This window comes from Culicoides brevitarsis, chromosome 1 (genome assembly GCF_036172545.1).
Source record: "Culicoides brevitarsis isolate CSIRO-B50_1 chromosome 1, AGI_CSIRO_Cbre_v1, whole genome shotgun sequence".
Taxonomy (NCBI): Eukaryota; Metazoa; Arthropoda; class Insecta; order Diptera; family Ceratopogonidae; genus Culicoides; species Culicoides brevitarsis.
This window is the reverse complement of record NC_087085.1, coordinates 33275033-33299131: the sequence shown is the minus strand read 5'-3', so window position 1 is coordinate 33299131 and position 24099 is coordinate 33275033. Positions and strand designations below refer to the sequence as shown.

Genomic DNA, 24099 nt, shown 5'->3' with positions numbered 1-24099 from the left:
TTATTATCGCATTATAAATTTACTCTTTTTTCAAGGGTTTTTGATCGATAAATTTTGATAAATGTCTAAGCAGCCTTCAAATTTTTCGTAGAAAAGAGTTTGCATGCAAGACGTGCGTAGGAAATTGCATTAAATTTTTAATTGTTGATCAAACAGTAAATTTTTAATTTAATTTAGCTGCTGGGTAAATTGTTACAAATTGATAAATGATATTGACATTGAACATGAAAATTTAATTTTCCGCTTGTGCCGCAGGAGTTTTGAGGGAAATTATAATTAAAAGCAATAAATTTTTCAGTTTTAATTAAAAACCATGATAATTAGTGCAAAAGAAGCAATCATTATTTTGTACTAAAATAAAATTTAATTAAAAAAAAAACAAATTAAGGAACGTACTTTAAAAAATAAAAATCACATGCTAGTTTTTTGTTTGCTGTCATTTTGAATGGCTTTTGCTTTTTTCTAACTTAATTTATATTTATTCTTATACTTAATATTGAAACTTTTACGTACATGAAAATAAACATTTCAAATGTTTATTGCACAAAACTGAATTCTATATTTTTTATACACCTTTTTTTAAATTATTAATATTTAAAAATAATTTTTTATCTAATTTATACACAAAATCATCTACATTTGGGGCCACACTTTGCTATTCTACATTCAAAAACATATCTTGAACCTTAAATGTACCTATATTGTATACACGAGAGAAAAAATCAATCAATCGATCGAGCTTATATTCAATAATAATTATAAAATTTCTATAAATATACACATGTTCCCGGTTTCGTACCTCAATTAAATGGAAAAAATTTGCCTTGATGTTCAATTTATAACATAAAAAATTTAAATACATGTAGAATATTTACAATAAGCCATTAAAACATTTGCGTTTAAAAATAACATTTTTCGATTAAAAAAATATATATACAAAATTATAATAATTAGCGAAAAAATTGAATAAAGGAATATTTATGAAATGTTATTAATTGTAATAAAAAAATAAAAAAAATCAGTAGATGCCGATGCTATCATAATAAGGATTGATAACAATCGAATTGAACAAAAAATATAAAGTTAATAAAAAAAAGTCTATTAATAGTTAGAAAGAAATGTTCAGTTAATGTAGAGATGTAGTTAAAGAAAAAATTTAGTTATAATTAATAAACAATTTAAGTGAAGAGAAAAAAGAATATATAAAAAGTTTCAGTATATATGTGTATAAAAAATGAATAAAAGATAATAAATATATAAATAAAATGAATAATAAAAATTTATATGAATAAAAAGTGTTTTTCTTGAGAAAATGAGAAAGTTAAAGTAAGTATTGCATTCTAAGAAATTAAAGTGATTTTTATTATTCAGAATATTTCTGAGGTAAAGCGAAAGTGATAGAATTATTTTTAATTAATTAATTAATAATTTTTAAATTAATAATATTAAATGAATATTAATTCAAATATTTGTATTAAATTTAATTCAAATTAATTGTTATATTAATTTATTTTATTTATTATTTTTTTTTGAATTAATTTAATTATTGATTTATTTAAAACAGCTTAAATATTATATGTAAATAATATTTTATGATAATGTAAATATTAAGTTACTAAATATTTATTTAAAATATTATTTTAAATATTTAAAAATTTTTTTTTTAAATTCATATTTGGACTAAAATTGATGAATTTGCTAAAAATTTTAACTAACATTGCGTTTTACATATATTTTTTTTTATTTTTTTTTTTTAATAAAATATATTTTTTTTTAAATTATTTCTCATCTTCAGTTAACAAACCTTTGGTAGCTTTATCAACATATCGTGCCACAATTATTTCACCAATAAACAATATCAAACTGAAAGCCAATCCCATACACAAAAAATAAAACAAACTTTTAAATCGATTCCAATCAACCACAGCAAATTTCCAAAAACTTAAATCTCCGATTGGGGGTTTTGCTGTCCACAAATTCATCCAATAATCTTTAATGCCTGCTTCAGTTATTCTCAACATTCCGATTCGAATGGGTTCTTTGAATGGAGAATGTTTCTGCACGGGTAAGTAAATATTTTCTGATTGATCCTTGTGAAAAATTGGAATTTCTTGCAATTCATCGATTTCCTCAGTAGATAACATTTTTTTCGCCACATCATAAGCATAACTACAAAAATAAATAAAATTTCTAAACTTTTTTTCTTTTCACAAATACTTACTCAATAAAAGTAAAAAATGCATAACCGCCTTCTTTAACTTTGAGAATTCCATCTTCAACCGTTTTCATGAAAACTTCCTTGCCACGTACTCGTTTCAAATATAATTCCACAGCATCGTCATTGTTCGAAATGTTAAACATTGGAGTACTTGTAGGCACATCTTCCAAGACCATTTTCAAGGAGCTCATTCGAAGTCGTTTCAAATTAGTGATTGTACGAGGTTCGGGCGCCAATAAACTTCCCACAATTTGCGCCGAATAGAATTGAAAGCAGAAAAATGCCAACAACAAGAAGAAAAAGTAACCGATGCGCGAGTGAAATGACGGTGCCGTGTCGACTCCTTGTTGCGCCAAAGCTCCAACAACAATGAGAATTGATGTCGTGAATGGATTAGCATCTCCTCCATCAAGTTTTTTTTCGTAAATGAAAATTACGTAAAAAATAAAAGCTGCTAAGAGAGAAACTAAGAGAATTGAAATCCACACCAAATAATCCAAGGGCGCTAAATAAACGTTAATTTGATGTCCAGCTCCTGATGGGTGTCGAAATAGGAAAAATTGTCGGAATTTTGATGCAGCAAGTCCACTGTCGATTACAGGATGTCTTGGAACACTGTAAACCATGGCGGCATTTGAGATGTCAATTTCTTTCCTTTGCATCATTCCTGTGACGCCACTCCAGTTGCTGCTATAAGGCTTCAAATATCCCGAACTGCTGGCTCTTTTGACTTTTATTGTGAAATTGAACATGTCAGCGAATATTATCGTAAATCGATAAGCACAACGAAGTTGAGAATCTAAATGACCATGACCTTTTCCTTCTAAATATTCTATAAATAAGCTGCCTTTCGGAGTTTTTGGTATCTATTTAAAAAAATATTGATGAAAATTTAAATAAATTAAATAACATTTACAGAATAATATAAATAAATATTAATTAAAAAATAAATTAATTAAAATAATAAAATTCTCTTCTTTAAATTAAAAAAACAATAAAAAAATTTATTTAATTTAATTAAAATTATTTTTTTTTAATTTAAAAGAAATTTTTAATGATTTAAAATTTTATTAAATTAATTGAATAAAATTTAAAAAAAATGTAAAAATTAAAAAAAAAATATTATTCGAATTTTTCATTAAATTTTTGAAATAAATAAAAAAAATTGATCAAAATATTCGATTTTTTTGTATTTTTCAATAAAATATTATAAATATTAAAAATCTTACCATTGCACCCAAGATAAGATAAGTTTTCTGCAAATTATAATCAATTTTAGAATTTTTCAAAATAACATGTTTCGGTGAATCGTATTTTCCGATAACTTTTGTGTTAATTGGCGTTCCACGAGCTACCGATGCACTGCTAACTTTATGTATATCATAAACCAATCCATTTTCGCCATTTTTCATTACAATCACAAAAATCTTACTATCAATGTTAATATTTTTTCCAGCCAGCAACGAAATGGTAGAATTAATTGGTTCATGCCCAAAGAGAATCCAATTTTTCGATCCATTAAATTCATTTTTTTCTGATGCTTGATTTAAAATATTGGGAGCCATCGGACAACTCAAGTTTAAAAAGACATGCGTATGATACGGTTTAAAAGAGAAAAATTTGGATACATCGTTTTTTTCGTCCATGTTATATAATTCCATTGAAACCATTGAGTTTTTGAATTGCATCAAGTTTGGTTCTAAAAATTCAATTTTACGTAAAAGAAAATTATGAAAAATATTTTTGACTTACCATTGCAATAAATGATAGAAACGACTTTTAAGGGACTACTTTTCACTATATGGATCATGGCAGATCCATTGAAAATTTTGAGAAAAATTAAGAAAATTCCTATTTTCCAATACATTTTTATTTGATGAAAATCAGATTCGAAATGACGAGTGACTTGTAATTTTTGATTATTTTATATCAGTTTTTAATAATTTTATGATGATTGGATCATTATTTCATTATTTGCAAACACGAAGGACTTGAAATTGTTTTGATCCTTGTTTTCAGTAAATAAAAGTTGAAAATACATAATTATAACAAATTATATCAATAAAAATAATAACCGCATGCGATCAAAAAATCATACATATAATTGTGCTTCAATATTTTGTTATTACATTTCTTATTGAAATTCTTTTGAAATTTATATAAAAATAATTTTTACGTGAGAAAGTTGATTTATCTAAAAAATATATTTTTTAAAATTTTGAATTGATTCTTAAAATTAAATTAATAATATTATTTACATAATATTAAAATTATTTTAATAAAAATTAATTTATTAAAATTAATAATTTTAATAATAATTAATTTAATTTATTTTTATTCGGAAAAATATCGATCGGATGTATGAAAGAAATTTTAATGAAAAGCTCCAAAGTGTGTAAAATGTCGAATTTTCCAAGAAAAATAAAAATTCAGCAAGAAAAGTCTCCGAAAATGCCTTTTTGCCTATAATTTCAACGGAAAAATAAATAACGGATTATTCAAAATATTCCATTGCACAATTGGAAATTTGTGCCTCGGGTCTGTAAAAAATTATTTTTTGCATGCTGGGTCGTTTATCATCTGGTAACCCTTCATATCGCATCAAAACAACAAACAAACTGTTAAAATTCACTAAAAAAAATTAAAATTCCCTTTAATTAACTCAAAACTTCAGCAAAGATGCAATCATCACGTTCCAAGTTGAAATCCACTTTGGAAGAAGCCGAAAAAGAGCTGAGCGAAGATGAATCTGAGGCCGAAGAGGAAGAAGAAGTTGCCGAACGTCCCCGGAAGAAGCAAAAAACCAAACAATTTACAACGCCGACGACTATCCATCAAAGTTACATCATGAAACTCTTCGATCGTTCCGTGGATTTGGCGAAATTCGATGAACGTTCAACTTTGTACCCGATTTGCCGAGCGTAATTATTAAATTTCCTCTTTAAAATGACAAAAATTTCAAATTTTCATTGCTTTTTTAGTTGGATGAAGAACATGAAAGGACCAAAAGTCAATCTGGAAACCACGAAGGAAGAGCCAACTTTTCGTCGAAAGATGCCTGGCATGCTTGTGATGATCAACAACGGCATCGAAGCTGAAGTACGTTCATTACCGCCGCCAAATAAGAGCGACTTAGCAGGTCCTTATCCTCCAAAGATCCCAGCGCAAGAGAAATCGAACAAATTTAACATTGATCTCAATTACGTAAGTCCCTTTTTTGAAAAAAAATCATGAAAATCATTAAAATTTCGTTGAAAATTACAGAAATTCACTGATTCTGACTTGTTGGACAATGAAGAGCTTTTGGCTTTAAACATCAAACGCTGGCGAGAAGTCCGTGATAACTGGCAAACACACACAAAGGAGTACAGCAAGCGCTATCAAGACAGTTACGATATTTTAGATGGGCTTTATAACCAATCTCAAGGAAAATTAAAGGCAGCAGCTGCAACTTCTTAATAATGACAATAATAAAATTTTAATAAAATGATATTTTGAGTACAAACCATGAATATATTTTTCTTTTAAAGCCTCAAAACATTAAAAAATCGATTTATTTTCAAATTTTTATTTTTCTTTTGTTTATTTAACATTGCTTCTTCTTAAATATGTATGTTATGCATTTCTAATAGTTTTATTTTCAACATTTTTCTTATATTTATAATTTTTATTTGTTACTAATTTTATATATTTAATGTTTCAACACTTAATATTCTAACGATTACATTTATTAGAGCCTTTGAATTATTATTTTTTGTTTACTTTTCTAATGTTTTCTTAATATTATGTGTATTTTATGTTAATAGTTTGTAGTTTATAGTATAAGAAAAATAAACTATAAAAAGTTTAAAAGTTAAAAATAACAAAGAAAAATATTATTTTAAATATATAATAATAATGGCAGTTTCAAAGTATGTATTTATGTTAGAGATATCTGACCCTGAAGAATAATAAAATAATTTTTTTTTTTATTATCAATAAAAAATGATAACTTTAAAAAAAAATTATAAAAAATATAAAATATTTAATTTTACGTATAATTAGAAATATTATTATAAATTTTTTGTATGTATTTTTTTTTTAGTTTTAAGCAATTACTTACACAACACTTTAGTTATTTTTTCTTTTTTTAATGTTTATTATTATTTTGTAATATTATCATTAACTTTTAATATATTCAATTAATTCAAAAAATTAATCATGTGTGCTTTTAGCTTTTCCCCAATAATAATAATATAATTAATAATAATAAATTCATACATTTTTAATTTTTTTCATTGTTATTTTTTTTTTGTAAGAAGCGAAAACATGAGCGAATTCAATGTCATGTCACGAGGAAGGATCGACATGACTTTCGTTATAGACAATTATTGCGTTCTATGAATTGTAACCTCACAGTGGCGGATTTACAAAATAAATTCATTGAATTTTGTGGAAAATAAAAATGGTTTTAAGTTGAATATTTTAAGAATTGAAAGTGATAAAAAAAAAATAAATGAACTTTTTGAGCAAAATTTGTTCGAGAATTTGATTAAAAAAAAATAATAATAAAATAATTTTAAAAATTATTTAAAAAAAATTATTAATTAATTAATTTTTTTTTAAAGTCAAAAATTAATAATATATGTATTTATAAAAAATTAAAACATTTTTAAACATGTTAAAAAAAAATTAAAAAAAAAATATATTTTTCTGTGGGTTTATAATCTAAGGATAAATCCGCCACTGTCTAACATCATGTATTTCGTAGTCCGATCGATAAATGGACGTCACGATATTGATCGCGATGACTGTGATTGCTGTGCAATTTTTGCAATGAAAAGTATTTTTTGTGCGTTTTTTCTATATAATCTTTTTTTTGTTGATCACACACATATTTTGATTATTAATGGCATTTTTTTTTCTAAACATCATTTATTTTTATTTTTTCAGCGGAAAAAAACTATCATCTACTAATGGCATGGCATGCAAAAAATATTGGATGTACCAAAAAGGCAATTTTGCTGTTCATTTTGTATGTATTATTATTTTTCATTTTTTTTCCAATAAAATTCAATAACAAGCTTATGTCTCTAACTACCGTATGTCTTTTCTTGGAATTCTTTTATTATTAATATATTATCTTCTATATATTTTTTTTTGTATATGTTTATTTATGTATAGCATTTGCAGCAATCAATAACAAGCACACAATAAATTTTATGTGTCTATAATCCCTTATAGTATATAATAATAATAAGTTTTTATGTATGTTTCATTTGAAATTGTCAACATTTTTCATTTATCTTTCAATATTTTCCTATAATGAAGTCTCTCTCTAGCGTTTTCCTATTCTCTATTTATTATTCAAACCACTAACCAATATTATTGTTCAAGACGGTGTACGAATCATCATCATCATTTCTCATCAGTTTCATCAATATTTCATAACGCGACACAAACACCGCACAGACACACAAAACAACACCCACATTTGTCTCGCATTTGTTTGATTAAAAATTAAAGAATTTCGAGAAGCCGACCACGTCAATTAATAATACGGAAAACCGAGACAACAACAATTATAATGAAATGATACGGATTTTGCCGGTAAATTGATCCAACTAACGTTTGATACAAAAAAAAAACAATTGTAACCTGAAGCCATCTTCGGACGAACATCATCGAACATGTTATGTTACTAATCTCCGAAAATGAACATTTTTCTTGTCATGGGAAGGGAATTGGTGTGTGGGCAAGAAGATTTCTTCTGAAAATTGTGTGGTTTCTTACTGCGAAAATGTTGTTTTGGACAGTATGAAAGGAATTTCAGTGAATTCCTGAAATTATTTGAAATCTTTAGAAAATTTCATGGAAATGAGGTGTAACAAAAACAGATTTTTTCTTCGAAATGAAGAAAGAAAAATAAATTGCAATAAAAATATCAAAGAATATAATCAATAAACTCGCATTTTTCTTATTTTTTATATTTAAATAAAAAAAATGGGGGGGGGGCAAAATATAAAAAAAAAAATTGAAATACTTTTGCAAACAAAATGATAAATTTTTAACAATTTTTGGTCCTTAATAAATATTTTTATTGTTTTTATGGTATATACATACATTGAGATTTGATAATTTAAAATTTATTTCAGAGTATTTTAGGTTAAAAATTTAAACAAAAAAATTTCATAAAAATACCTGTCCAAAAATTTTAAAAAATAATTTTTTTGAAAAAAATTTTTAAAAAGGAAAATTCATGTTAAATTTCGATTAAAATACAAAAATTTATAAAATTTAAAATTTTTTTAAAAAATCTTGGGAAATTCTTTGAAAAATATGAAAAAAGACCAAAAAACGGACAATTTTGTTGAAAATTAAACTTATAAAAATTGGAAAACTTTTGAAATATGGGACAAAAATTCAAAAAAAATTTGGAAATTAATTAAAATATAAAAAAAATATATGAACAAAATTATTAAATTAATTATTAATAATTTTTAATTTTAATTTATTATTATTTTTTATATTTTTTAAAATATTTTATATTAAAATATTATAAAATATTTATTTTAAGCTGTATTATTGTATTTAAAAAAATATTTTTTAAATAATTTACGAATTAAAATTATTAAAAATCATAATTTTTAAAATTTTTGCTTAAAAATCTACTTTTTCCATCATCATATTTTAAATTTTCTCAGAATTTTTTTCCGCACTCAGCTTCAACTTAACAACAAAAACAAAATACTTGTTCGCTCTCGTTCGCTAAATCATTTAATCATCATCATTATCTCCAGGGGGTTTATACAGGTGCCAACCAATAACAAAAACAAGATAAAATTCTGTTGTAAACGTCTCATTATCCATTCATCTTATCGTGTACCACGTTCTTTCAACTTACCTATATGTATATTTTTTTTCCTATAATAGCCTTAAATAATTTATTGAAAACTTTCCTTCTGCGTGTGCTTTTGCTCTCTCTCGTTTTTCTTTTCCTTTCTTCACATTTGAGCCACATTCTGTGCGTTTCATACATAGATCAAACAACACGAAGTTAATAATAAGAACATCATCATCATCATTTATGCAACAATTTGTTTCTGGGGTGGTTGTGTGCCTGTGTATTCACCTTTTTATTTGTGTGTTCGAGTGTCTTATGTGTGTGATGTTTGCTCTTTGGTTATACATTATTATCATCATATGTACGCTAAATATATATTTTATTTATAAATACCGGGTAAAATGTAACAATTTTCGATTATTAATATTATCATCAAGTTATATAGTTGAGTTATTTTGTGTGTTTTGTATGTTAAATACTTTGTCTTGAAGTTTTGAAGTCTATGTTTTCTTGTATTTTTGTAAATATTGATGTCTACAAGTTTATTTCAAACGTGATTTGGAATTTTTTCATTCGAAATTTCGTTTGAAACGCGCCAGAATACTGATTTTGTTGGTAAATTCATGCGGACAACTGCGATATCGATTAATTCTACAGCAGAATATTTATCGCTGCGGAGTCTAAGTGGCGTCCCATGCATTTACGAACAACAATAAATATCCGTCGTTTTTGTCTAAAAATATATTTTTAGTTTTTCTTGTTTGTAAATATATGTTGCTGATAGATTGAGAGTAGTTAATTAATGTACATCATCTTCCTCCAATAAAAAATGATTGTTTTCCGAGGAAAATACAGACAGACTTAAAGGTTGCGTTAGAAACACTATAATTTCATGTTTTTTTTTGTGAGATCCTCATGCAACTGTATTTTGTTGTTAGAATAAATAAAAAGTGGAGACGCTTGGCACCAATGTGAGTCAATTTACAACAAACCGACTTTAACGTAACTTTTTTTTGTGTTTGTTCGGTGGTTTCATCATCTTTTTTGTTTGTTATTAATACCTAAATTAAGTAAATGTCTTCGATGTGTCTTCTGAGTTTGTTCAATTTCATTATTTGAGCACACACACACATTATCAATCAATTAATTTTCGCGGAAAAGCGTCTTTCGCGTCGAGTGTTGTGTGTGTTCAAGAGATGTCTGTCAAGCACATTTGTCGTCTTTGAAGTTTTTCGCGTTTGTTAATTGAATTTGCGAGAAACAACAGAGAGGCGGGTTGCCTCTAAATAATAATTTTTCTCCAATTTTTCTTCTTTTTTGTTATTTTTTCATGTTCAGTAGGCGTCGTGACGAGAACGAGAGCAGCAACAAGGAATATTTGTAATTGATAATTCCTAACTATGGGAGTTGCTAAAGTATAGTGCATTTGCTTTTGTGTCTAGAATGGTTGGAGTATTCCATTTTGGGAGCATAACCGGCGCCCGAATGTCCCAGCAGCTCACGGAAAATGTCGTTGATGCGGAAATTGTATCTGCGAAATAAGAGGTTTAAATTTGATTGGTTTTTTCGTGAGAAATTCGATACACTTACTTGGCGGAACATTCGACATAACCGCATCTCCAGTGTTTGCGAACGAGTGTTGAGATGTCCTTGAGTTCCTGAAAAAGAAAAAAAAAATTAGTGAAATTTAATTTTATGGAAGTTTTTAATTTTTTTATCACTAAATTTGTTCAAAAATTAATTTTTTATTAAAATTCTCTTTAATTTAATTTTTTTTTAAATTCAAAGTAAAAAAAAATAATAAAAAATATTAAGCAGACAGACAATTTTTCACGAAAAAAGGCACTTTTCGCCGAAAAATTGCAACGCAATAAACCATTTACTTTGATATTATCACAATTTAACCTTTTTCACATCAATTATTCATCTTTTACCCGGTCTCTGAGCATCTCGGTACAACGGAGACACCAAAAAATCTCACAAAACATGAATTAAACATGCCTGTTGAACTGATTTAATTTATCAGTGGGGGACAGTTTAATTTTTCGGTCCTTTTTCTTTGCAATATAAATATTTAAATTCCAACAATATCACTTACCTGCGAGTGAATATTTGTCTCTGACACGAGATCGTACTTATTACCGACAACCATGATGTCGAAGTCGCGATGATCGAAGCTGTCTTGTATTTGTTCGCGCATATTTCGGCAATACTGCAAAAATGGGGAGAGAAAAAAATGATTAAAATTCTGTCATCATTAACATACTTCAAAAACATGCTTGAATGGTGCGAGAGTTCAAGAAATTATTTAATTATGGTGTCATTTAATTAACGAAGACTCGTGAAAAAAATTTATGAAAAGTTTCTGTCACCATCATCCCTCGTCGTTGTCGTCGTCGTCGCAAGTTTATTATTAAAATATTAAAACAATATTTATTCAAGGTAAACTTTTTTTTCTCTCATTTTATTTCATTAAGGAGGTCGGGGAAAAAATGTAAAAAAAAATCTGAAGAGGGAAAAAATATCAATTTGACACCTAAAAAAATTAAATAGGCTTCATCCATTATTCATTATTATTTTTTCAAAGAACCTTCGATGAGAAAAATTCAAAAAATAATCAGAATCGATGGAACATCAAAAGAAATCCGCTTACCTGGAACGTTTCCAAATTTCCCATATCAAAGACCAAAACATATGCATTTACATTCCTTAAACCTAATGGGTTGCCATTATTCCATTCAGCTAACGAGTCCACGGGGAATCGTTTCTAAAAAGCAAACAAGAACAAAGTTATCAAAGAAATTCATTTTTTATTATTCGAAGGCGAGCTGTTATGGTGTTAATGGAGTGTTAGAGTCTTTTTTCACGTGAAAAGCTGCGGCACACTGTTTATTGCTGTCAAGTGATTTCAACAGAAATGAATTGAAAAATATTTCGTGGGAAATTTATAACGTGAATAATTCAGTTTTTTTTCTTTTGTTCAATATTTAGGCTTGAACAATGACTGAAAATGTTTTTAAATCGAAATTATGACGAGAGAAAAATTTTGAATTAGCTTGAAAGCGATTTTCAAATTTTTAACGGTCGTTTTTTGAATTGACATTTACAAATTTTTGTTTATTTTTTTTAAATTTATTTTTTTTATTTTTACAAATATATTTTTTATTAATTTTGTTTGTAAGTATTTAATTTCTAAATATTTTTTTTTAGAAAAATTTTAATAACAAAAATTTTAATTTAAATCTTTTAAGAAGAAGAAAAAATCTAATAAAAAATTATTTAAAAAAAATAAGAAGCTAAGTAATTTTAAATTTTTTCAGCCTTTTTCAGAATCCAACATTCAAGGTCAGAAAATCGATAAAAAATGCTTACCTGTGGTGCAACATCGAGAACCATCAGCTCTCTAATGCAAGTATCACACACGCAGCAGCTTCGATAGACGTTGCGTTTTGTCGTTGGGACGTGCCTTTTTGAAAACTCGTGACGGAAGAATTGCTGAAACGAGAAAAATAAAACAAAATGAATTCCCTCATCGTCGCAAGAAGAGAAAAGACAACAGCTTTTATGCCTAAATTATGTTGTTTTTTCTTCGCATCCATGTCTCGCCTCTCGCCAGAGAGAGATAAATACACATGTTGTTGTTATGTTATCGTTTTATAACAAAATATTGATATAGATTTTGCCGTACACGATGTTATTATTTTATATAAATGTATTGACGTGCCATGTCAGAGACGAACGAGCGACATGAACAAAAAAAAACATTCGAAGATATTTTTTGTGTTCGTCTCATTTTTCCCTTCGACGTCATCGACACTCATTCAGTAACATGTCTCGAGGCAAGTTTACTTAATATCATGCATAGGCAATGTTCGTATTAAATAAATGTCTTCTATTAAATCAATAACCACTTGCAAGCTCGTTGGTATGATGAGGCAAAGGATGTCAAGAAGATAGGATATCATGTAATAATTGGTATTGAAAATATAACAATTTAATATTTTCCCGTCATTTTCTTGCTCTTTTTCATTACTTTGTATTTTTAATACAAATACAAGGAAAAAAAAGTTAAGAGATTTGAACAATTATTTGTATCAATATCAGATTTGTGTCGAAAGAGACAAGAAAAATCCTTTTTTAATTTTCTGTTATGCTTGATTGGCACCTGGCACACGTTCAGTTATGACAACTAATAAATAATTTATCATTCATTGGAAAATTGGCAGACATCTGACATTTTTTGATTAATTTCCCTAAAGGGGTAGATGGTATTTCAACAATTTATTGCCGATATCCAGATGTATGGAAGTGAAGCGGACCTTCTGTGAATTGAGTTCTGCAGGTAGTTTATGACAGAATATCAACTAAAAACCAATTAAATAATTTCTTGGAATAGTAAAAGTTTGTGATTCAACCAAAGTGTAAGTTTAACATTAATTTTTTTTTTAAATTTTAATATTTGACTTTTTTCTTAATTTTTCAGATAAAAAAAGGATTTTTTCAAACCAAGCATATAAACTTAAAAAATACTTATTTTTTTCTCAAAAAAAAGGTTCGTTTTGTGCCCAAAATTTCTTAAGATGAACTTTCTCAACATAAATTTTATTGAGGAAAATTGTCTTCCTGAACGATAAAAATCAAGTTCAATAAGGAAATCGGTAACATTAAAGTTGTTTCGATAACTTTTTGAACATATTCGGTAATTTTAAGCATTATTTAGAGTCTACCGTTTGCTCAATTTTATAAATTTTTCAAATTCATTGAAAAATCTGACATTTTTTATTATTTCTAAAAGAATTTCAAAAAAAAAAAGTTTGCAATTTTCAGAAATAACTAAAAACCAATTTAAAAAATTGGAATAGTAAAAGTTATTTCAACCAAAGTGTAAGTTTAAAAAAAATTTTAATATTTGGATAAAAAAAATTTTTTCAAAAAATTTAAAATTTAAAAAAATTTAACAAACTTTGAAAAGTCAGTTGAGATGTTCGCTTTGAATACCTCTTTGATTGTTTCATCATTATACAAATGAGTGAAATGAAGAATGTTCTTGATATTCTGTTGAAAGGCTCATTGAAAGTAAACTGGCGGCTACTTGAATTATGGGACATATAAAAATCGACGTTGTCTTAAATTGTACGATATTTCGTGATTTCACTTAATTCGACTGATTTAACGATGTTACGAAGATTTTAAAGAGAATCCTTATCTTCATCATTGTTCATAAAAAGCTATTTTTCAAATATTTTTTTTAAAAGAAACTAGCAGTTTCAAGGTTTTGAAAGTTCGCTTTTCCTCATCAATTCAAAAGCGAATTTTCAAAACCTTGAAACTGCTGAATATTTATCAACAATTTTGAAAATAGCTCTTTATGAACAACGATAGATAAGGACTTTCTTGAAATCCTCGTAACATCGTTAAATCAGTCACAACTGTCTGCAATTTATCTCAAGCGAGACAGAGACACACACACAAGAGTTGCATTTCAATTTAATTTACGTGTCGTAGACAACCATGAAGTTTACATCTCTATCATAAAGTTTATTAAATTTTCCTGTCCTTTTATTAGACTAGAAATGACGACAATATTGTTGTTGCCTGTGTAGCGTGTCGCTTATATTGGATTACAATAATGCAAAATTTATTGTTGCAAACAACTTGTCCTGGCATGCTGTGCCTTTTTGTATATGGACTCACATTTATTGCTGGTACAAGTAAGTATCCAAACCCCAGATCCACAAAAAAAAAGTAATCATGTTATTCCATTTTCTCCCAAAAATAATGTTTAAATGTCAAACCCATATAAATTGCTGTTGCGTAATGCATTTAGGAAAATTTTGTTTTTGTCGTTATTGTGAATTGTCTCTTGAATGTTTATTTATTTATTTATTTTTTTCATTATTTAAATTTTTCAGTCATGCAGAATGAACTGGACATTGCCATAAATCAACATAATGAAATATATTGTCGTTTACTGTTTATTTATGCCATTTTGATTGCACTTTAAAAAGTTTTCACAGCAATTTATATTCCCCAGCTATTTTTAGTTTTTTTTTTGCAAAACATGGAAATTCACTTCCGATTTCTTCCTTCATTTCCGTTTTTTTTTTGCCCTGATATTTAAATTTTAGTTGAAATGAACTTCTGACCAGGCATGTTTGCATATTTCACGTCACTTTATGTTAATTGCGGATTTTGAATGACATTATAGTCACATTAACATGCCTAAACAGCAGGCAACGACGTGAGTTTATCTGGAATTTAAAAAAGAAGATTGAATCCAATTACGGGATTTTTTTGCTACTCTTCGTTTTCATGCCACTGTTGCACGCACGGACTACGTGTTCCATCATCATCATCATCATTATTCTAATAAGTTGTGCGTAATTTGTGATGCTTAAAATAAATACTGGCAATCACTTTTCCTCCTTGCACATTGAAAAATCTCTATAGCAAAAATGAACGAGCAGCTTTTTTTTTTGCTGATGATAATGAGGAAAAGGATGTTCACATAAAGTACTTTTCATTCGCTTTAAATTAATGACGGCGCATTGACAAGCACGCGACACAATACGACGATGAAATGATATGGCATTCATATAAATCACGAAGGCGGAGTTCAACAAGTCCTTTGTCAGTAGCTTTTGTTGTTTTTTTAAACGAAAATCATGGGAAAAAACCGGATTTCATGTTGGAAAATGATTATGGGGCACGCCTGTCTCGTTGTCCTTGTCGTGGACTGTCAGTTATAAATTCCCCCGATGGGAAGGTGAATCTTGGAAGCGTTCATTTTTTGTGTGAATTCAAATTTCAAAGCAAAATCTTTGTGCACACGAGGCACAACAACGACACAAAAAACGTGTCAAATTATATTTGTTGCTACAACCTTTTTTTGTTCCATTTTTCGGCATGTGACTGTCACAACAAATGGATGATTTTTATTTTCTTTTGTTAGGTGTGGGATTTGTCTGGATTGCATTTGCAACATTTTCATTTCGTTTTTATACAGAAAATTTCATTTAATTTTTTTTTTCAACAAGTTTTTCTATGAAAATTGTCTACAAATTTTCATGATCTGTCAATTTGAAAAATTTCCGTTAAAAATAAAAAAAAAATTTAACTTAATTAAAAGTTGCCTTTTGAATTTTTTTTAATGAAATAAGGCCGCTTTAAATGAAAATCAAAAATAAAGTCCCGATGCCCCATTTTAAAAGTCGAAAATCCAATGGGGCAAAATAAAAAAAAATTTAAAAATTTAACGGTCATTGTTTTTGGGTGTATTTTCATGATTTTTCAAGAAAATTTCCAAAAAATTTTTAATTTATTCTAAATTTTGTTTTGGAAATATTTTATCATAAATTTTCTTCTCTAAAAATATTTTTCATAAAATTATTAAATTTTTTTTTCAAAATTTTTTGACAGTTATTTTTTATGAAATTTTTTTCTTTAATTTTTAATATGAAATATTCTGAAATCTATTTTAAATAAGCAAATTTCAAAGTAAATAGTAAAAAAACATCAAAAATATTATTTAACGATCAAAAATTGATAAGAATTTGTCATTTGGTATGAAAAAAGTATTTCAAAACTTTTTTTTTATTTTATTAAAATAAAATTTTATTTTAAATAATTTTGGACTTTATTTTTGATTTTCATTTGGAGCGGCCTAAAAAAAAATATTTAAAACTCAAATTTTTTCTCGTTTTCTACAAAATTTTTATGATCTGTCAATTTGAAAAATTTCCGTTAAAAATTAAAAAAGTTCTTTTTTGTAACTTTTTTTAATAAAATTAAAAAATAAATTCAAAATCTAAAAAAATCTCTTTTTACGACATTAAACAACCAATTTTATCATTTAATGTCAAACAGAATACGCTAACGATCATCCATCAGTCATTTCAATCATCGCAAATGAGATGAGAAGAAAATATGTCATGTCACCATTTATGCGAAAAAATGTGTCTCATCATTCAAACAAAACGCAAAAAATTGCTTCTCACAAAAAAAAAGGTAGAGACGATAAAAAACTGACACCTTTTTGTCTATCAAAGAAAAAAAAAAATTTGCCATTTATGTCAATGGAAAATTTCTACTGCGACACATTTTGTCGACGCACAGATGATGATGAGAATGTCGATAATGATGTTTGTTGATATATTTACATTGAGCAGCAGTCATCGTTTGATGTTCGATATTTTATTTGCACCGAATGAGGCGAACCACAAACGTTTCTCAAACAGACAAGAAATAAATATCGAACAAGGACGAAATTCTATTTATTTAAATGGACTCCAATTTCAAAATACACACACACAAACACACCTAAATTCATGACCCTCCCCTCATGCGACCTACTTTTGTCAAAATTGTCGGATATCCCCATTAAAAAGTTAGTGGCCATGGTCCAAAAAATTACTTAGCACGCCACAATGAACTAATTTGTTAAAAAATTTAACTTGTTTTTCCGATTACATTTATTTTGTCTGTTATGGAAAATTATTATCATTCATTTATCGAGAATTTATTTAATCAATAAAATAGTCATAAAATTTTAATTATTTTCGCCAGAAGTTGAATGTGTGTTTTATTGTGTTTGTTTCGGAAATGTGTCGCAATAAAAAGGGGAGAAGTGTTTAAATGAGCGGTAGGATGATTTTGATAAAAATTTTATTTTTTTTATTTTAATTTATATTAATTAATTTTTATTTAAAAATAAATAAATTAAATTAAAAAGTTAAAAAAAAAATAAATTTATTAAAAAAAAGATAAATTTAAAAAATTAAATTAATTTTAATTAATTAATTAATTAATTAAATTAATTAAAATTAAATTAAATTTTCAAAAATGTTATATTTAATTAAAGTTTACAATTTTTATTTTTAATTATTTATTTACAATTATTTTTTTTATTTTTTAATTAATTTTTTAAATAAATTTTTAATTAATTGAATTAAATTCAAAAATTATTAAAAATCAAATAATTACTTTAAAAATCAATAAATTAAAAAAAAATTATTAAAAAAAAAACAAAATTAATTTTATTTCAAAATATGTAATTTAAATTCAATAAAGTCAAAATTTTCAAAATTTTTAATTTTAATACTTTTTTTTTGTTTAAAGCATCAATTTTTATTGCAAATTTGGATGTAACGAACCGTGAATGCAGATGAAACGGACATCAACAATTACCACAATCCTCTTACACTCGTCAAATAAATGTCGGATGCATGCAAAGCTTGGCTTAAAATTGGCAAAACACTCGAAAAAAGGCTTTCATTGAAATTTTACGAGCATCGTCATCGAAAATTTTAACACGATTCACAAAAAGTGTCTATTTGTTTCTGCAAAACGGCAGTTGAAAGGTTAAAATCAATTCAGAACAACAACCTGCAACATAGTCAGCACTTTTTTTCTCGATATTTTTGTTGCGTGCCTCACAGCTCTTGAGGGAAATGAAAGCCAAGTCAAAAGATTAAATAATATTAACTTTTGTGTGTTATTGCTCGTGTTAATAAAATAAAATACAACTTATGGGGATTTTTCGAGATTATTTCGGAAAAATGGCAGCGAAGCACACACAATCATTAACATTTTTCAACTTATCCCAGATAATCCACCGATATAAATTCTTATTATTTGCGTGTTGTCTCTCTCGTTTGATGCGGAAAAAACCGGCCTGTCATCAATCACTCACTCGCCTGTATCAACGATCCCATTTTTAATTTATCTACTACTCAAATGTACATTGAACCAACAATCTTTATTCGCATCTGATGGCTCATCATTTAAAGTCATTATTACGAGAGAGAAAACAAGGAAACAAGTGCTGATGTGATGTTCTGATAACAAGCAAGAGAGACAGAAGAACAAAAAAAAATTTTTTTTTTCATCTCGACTTTGTTCAAAAGAATTGGAAGCCTCTCAAGGTTACATGAAACCAAGGCGCGTCTTCTATTAATTACATTTATATCACAATAAAATCCAGCGCTATAAAAATAATCTCTCTGCCAAAGCGAATAATTCGTAACTCATAAAATACCAGACGTCTCCATTGCGTCAGTTTCCGTTGTAGACATCAATTTGCGACACATTTCCTTTGTGAAACAAAGTCAAAAAGAGTCAGTGGGAAGAGAATTGCTTTCTTATTGCCTTACTTAGTGGGTTAACATTAACAACAAAGAAACGCACCGAGCAAAAATAAGAGTATAGACAGTTATAAAAACGTGACGATAAAATTAGTTTCTTTTTATGACGGTTCCTTCTTTTTATATCGTTCGTCGCTGCTGTTTGTCATGCTGAATGTCTTCAAAGGTAGTAGGAGAAAGTGCTGCAGTTAAAAGAGATAAAACATGTACTCAACTTTTGCCTCTGTGCTGCGGTGTTTTTAGTCGAAAGGTCATTGTATCATCGTCGAGGGATGAACCCTTTAACGTTGTTTTTTGTCCTTTTTGGTTGTAGCTCCCTTGTTGATGACTCGTGATATTTATCTCTTACGCTACAATAAAGTCGAAAATGATGCGACTTTTTTTTCTTTATTTTCCTTTTTTATTTATCTTTTTTTTTCGAATAATCGAAAAATAATGAAAAGTTGTGAAAAGTAATAAATTGAGCGCTTTTTTTGATTAAATTGAGATTTAACGGTTAATTTTCAAAATTTTCCTTTAAAATGTGCATTGGGTATAAACTTTTATATGTGTAATGGGATAAATTTTCAAAAATTTGCATTGGAACAAAACTTAAATTTCGCATTAGGGCAAAAATTTTCAAATATGCATTGGGAAAATTTTTAAAATTTGCATTGGGACAAAATTTAAATTTTGCCTTAGGTCAATAATTTCCAAATATGCATTACGTGAAATTAAAATTTGCGTTGGGCCAAAATTTAAAATTCGTATTAGGGCGAAAATTTTTAAATATGCATTGGGAAAATTTTTAAAATTTGCATTGGGACAAAATCTAAAATTCACATTAGGGCAAAATTTTTCAAATAAGCATAGGGATAAATTTCAAAATGTGCATTGGGACAACGTTTAAATTTCGCATTAGGTCGAAAAATTAAAAAATTTGCATTGGGGCAAAATTTAAAATTCGTATTAGGGCGAAAATTTCTAAATATGCATTGAGATAATTTACAAAATTTACACTGGGATAAAAATTCATAACGAATTTCAAATATTGACTTCACAACACCCTTCAAAATGTCCATCAAACCAATTTTCGGTTGTAAAAATGCCATTAATATCGAAATGAATCGAACATTCACATACCAAATCACTCCATTTCCTATTTATATATTTTTTCCATTTCCATCATTTTTGCCGTTTATTTTTCTCTCGACTCGCAAAAAGCTATTAAATATAGGTCAAGTTTCTTGTTGAGTTGTGCAAATACAAAAAAAGCCAACATTTGAATGCATAAAAGCAGAAAACGAAAGCGATGAAAATGGGAAACATAAATACAATGATTTATGATTTAATTCCTGCTGCCTCAGTTATGTTCGTGACTCCATTTTGCTTTCGCTTTTGTGTGCCCACATCACATACTCCCACATGCCTCGCCACAGTTGGTTGGTTAAGAATGATGTAGAATTAACTATAATCACTGTTGAATGACTGGAACGAGTCCTTTCAAATCATTCATCTATTCATCTTTTTTTTTTTTTTGAAATATTTTTCTTTTCATTTTTAAGGATTTCTGCCATTGTATTGCCATTGAGCAGTCATTTAGTCCAACAATCGCATACAAAATTAAAAGCATTAAAAAGTTTTTTTTTTGTGTTATTTAAAAACGTAAATTGTGTTGTGATGTAACATAAAAAAAAACCTTCGTTAAGCTCATTTTTGTGGCTTTTTTTTATTCTGACGGGATAATGGCACAAGGTCCTTATTTATTATTAATATTTTAAGCCGACCGGAATATTTTTATGTATTTTTTTTTTGTGAGTGAAAAAGGTACGGCACGTGATTAAAATGCGACACATGTACTCTTCGTGCTTCACAACAGCAACGGATATCCGGATTACCATAATTTTCGTACTTGTTAAAAGTGTCATAATGTCCCATGTGTATCTTTCACTCGATGTCGAACCAGGAGAGAGAGAGAGAAATTATCTCAAGAGAAGTAATTTCCGTTTTAAAACAGTGATGGGTTTGTAAAATTCTATGAAAATGGATTGCTTGAGGCGTTTTGCGGCACAAAAAGTGATAAGAAAAAAATTTTGTATAAAAAATATTTTTAATGACATTTTTAGTGAAATTTATAAAATTGAGAAATTTTCATTTTTTTTTTTGTAAATCTTATCTTTTGCTTGTTAGAAAATAGTTTGAAGAAAAAATAATTTTTTATATTCATTTTTTTTTAGTTTTTTATTTTTAATTTTTTTTTTTATTTAAAAATATAAAAAAATTATTTTTGAAATTAATTAAAGCAATTTTTTAAAGCATACATTTCAGACAAAAATTAATTTAAAAAAAAATAAAATAAATTATTAATTAAATGCAAAATTAATTAAAAATATTTAAAATTAATTAAAAAAAAATTTAAAAAAAAAAAAATAAAAAAGTAAATAAATAATTAAATTAAAAAAATTGTTTGAAGTTTTCAACTTCTAAAACAAATTTATATTAACGAATAAAATTTAAATTATTATTAAATAATTAAATGCAAAATGAGTTCAGTAAAAAAATGAATAGTTTGGTAAAAGCTTAGCGAGAAATATGAATGTATGTTTATATTCACTCTCATCGGATTTTACTTGTTTTATACTTTATAGTTTGTTTTTTTTTTAAAAAAATTAGAAGTTGAAAACTTCAAACAATAATTTTAAATATTTTTTTTTTTTTATTTATCCAAAACAAAAATCTTAAAATTTTTATGAAAATGATACCTAATAGTACAATTCTATACAAAATGTCATTAAAAATTCACAAAAATTTGATGTCATTAAAAATTCACAAAAATTTGATTTTCATGAAAAAAATTAACTTTTCAATTAAAAAAATCTATCAGAATGTCACAAAATCTCTTCGAAAAATAAAAACCTATCACTGTTTTTGTGATAAAAAAAAATAATTTGCAAAAAACTCACCTGTAAGATGCTTGTTTTGCCGACGCCGCTCGCTCCAAGGAATGCACATTTGAGTGGCGGGCTTTGGCCCGGCATCCATGAGGTATCGCTTCCCTCCAGCGTGATACGCTATGCTTGAAAACACTTGTAACTCCCTTGTATGTGTATTTCCATACCAATTTGAATTTGATCGTTGTGCGAGGACGTTTTGCGCGACGCCTTGCTGTTATTACCTTTGTTGCTGCCCGCCTTTGACGTGGCTCCTGCTGCTGCAGCTGCTGTATTTGTTGCTTTTGTGAGTGTATTGTTATTATCGAATGTATGACTACCATAATATTCCTTACTAAAAATGGCACAATTTTTGTTGTAGTTGCTGCGATTCAGCGATAAGACCTTGGCGTCATTGTATAACGCGGCATTGTCGATGCTCTTTAACAGTTTGCGGTTCTTCACGGACTTGTTGGAGTGGAAACTCGAGTTGGAGGCATTGAAGAAGGGATCTGCGCCGCGTGACGATGCCCCAACTATGGCAGAATTTCCATTGCCGTCATCGCTGCCGTTGTTGTTGTTGTGAATTTGAAAGTTGAATTTGTTGCCGCCCTGCGAGTGTTGCGCCGCACTCAGGATACGCGAGGGCTTGCGCAACGATGCCGTCGACGACGACGAGTGAGGATGAGACGATTGTTGCTGATGCTGTTGCTGCTGAATCAGGGAATCAATATTCGACATGGCACGATTATTTTCTTAGTTTCTTTTGTTTTTTTTTCCTTATTCTTTTTTTTTCTTTATTTTTAGAACTACGTTATCACTTAGTTTATCACATTTACGCATCCGAGAGTAACAATAAGCGTGACGACACTTGATACGAGATAATTAATCTTTTTGTTGTGGCACTGCATCTTTTTATTCTCATCGGATTTCACTTCATTAGTTAGATCAATAAATATTTATCTTCTTCTTATATTTCAGTCACACACAATTTTCGATACATTTTTATGTGTTTTTTGCTGCAAAGAAAGAAAAACATTTTAATACTACTATTTTTCAACATGAACAGAGAAAAAAATTATTTTTCTACCCGAACGACAAGCAAAGAGAGGAGAAAACTCAAAGAGATGCACTTTATTAATTATTCATCCATTTTATGTTTAATTCAAGTCCGTTCTCGTCATTTCCTTGAAAAAAAAAAAATAGAACAACTTGGATTGACATTTTGTTATTGCAACTTTTCTGTCTCCAAGTCATTCAAAAAGTTGTTTTTCTCGCGTTATGAAGTGCAAAAATTCGTAAACTTTTTCGTTATGAACCCCAAAATTATCATTTTCTTTTCTCCATTCAAGCCCAAGAAAAGTTTTGAAAGAAGATCAAAAACAATCCTTTTCAAACAAAGATTGCCCTCCCAATTAAGTTCATCTTTTTGCTGTTTTCCTTTCTCATTTGGAGCATAAGCACATTTTCCGACAACAAACACACAGAAAAAAATGTTGTCTTGTCTGGAAAATCCTCATAAAAAGTTCATGTTTCATTGAACTCTTAAAAATTAAATTTCAAGATTGTTTGTTTGTCTCTCATTCTCTCTCTGTCTCTGTCTCTCGTAAGTACCGCAAAGGAAAACTTCAAAAATTGTGTATATGTGCGGAAATTAAGGCTTTCCTTTTTTATTTTCTTTTTTTCTTGTCTTTTACTTTTCAACGATCATTCTGTTGTCTGTCTTTGGTCATGACCAAGTTCGTAAAAATTTGTACAATTTTTTTCTCTTGATTTTTTTTTTCATTGTCTGAAGAATACTTGATTTATTTCGTAGAAAAAATGTTTTATAATAAAAACTATTTTTCCACGAAAAAAATATGAATTTTAACTTGTCGTTAAAATGACAATAAAATATTCAAGTGACGGACAGGAACAATTAAAAAGTTTAGTCATTGTCGATTTTCACAACGAGACATGTTTGAAAATTTTTCCATTTATAGATTTTTATTTGAATTTGATACGTAA

General features: G+C 27.6%; 3 protein-coding genes across 3 annotated transcripts; 1 reads left to right on the top strand and 2 right to left on the bottom strand.

Moving 5' to 3' along the window:
* Positions 1 to 1778: 1778 nt before the first annotated feature.
* LOC134837675 (glutamate receptor ionotropic, kainate 2-like) lies at positions 1779 to 3630 on the bottom strand. The gene is made up of 3 exons (XM_063853060.1): positions 3448 to 3630; positions 2222 to 3084; positions 1779 to 2169 (listed from the first exon to the last, which is right to left on the bottom strand). The coding sequence occupies exons 1-3, from the start codon at positions 3628 to 3630 to the stop codon at positions 1779 to 1781; spliced, it is 1437 nt and encodes a 478-aa protein (XP_063709130.1).
* Positions 3631 to 4820: 1190 nt separating this feature from the next.
* On the top strand, positions 4821 to 5719 carry LOC134838444 (protein lin-37 homolog). Its single transcript, XM_063853973.1, has 3 exons — positions 4821 to 5139; positions 5200 to 5422; positions 5483 to 5719. The coding sequence occupies exons 1-3, from the start codon at positions 4898 to 4900 to the stop codon at positions 5675 to 5677; spliced, it is 660 nt and encodes a 219-aa protein (XP_063710043.1). The 5' UTR covers positions 4821 to 4897; the 3' UTR covers positions 5678 to 5719.
* Positions 5720 to 10079: 4360 nt separating this feature from the next.
* Positions 10080 to 22833, bottom strand: LOC134837674 (uncharacterized). The gene is given in 6 exon segments (XM_063853059.1): positions 10080 to 10572; positions 10632 to 10699; positions 11140 to 11253; positions 11695 to 11808; positions 12414 to 12536; positions 22126 to 22833. Coding segments are annotated over 6 exon segments (1248 nt in total). The 3' UTR covers positions 10080 to 10451.
* Positions 22834 to 24099: the final 1266 nt, after the last annotated feature.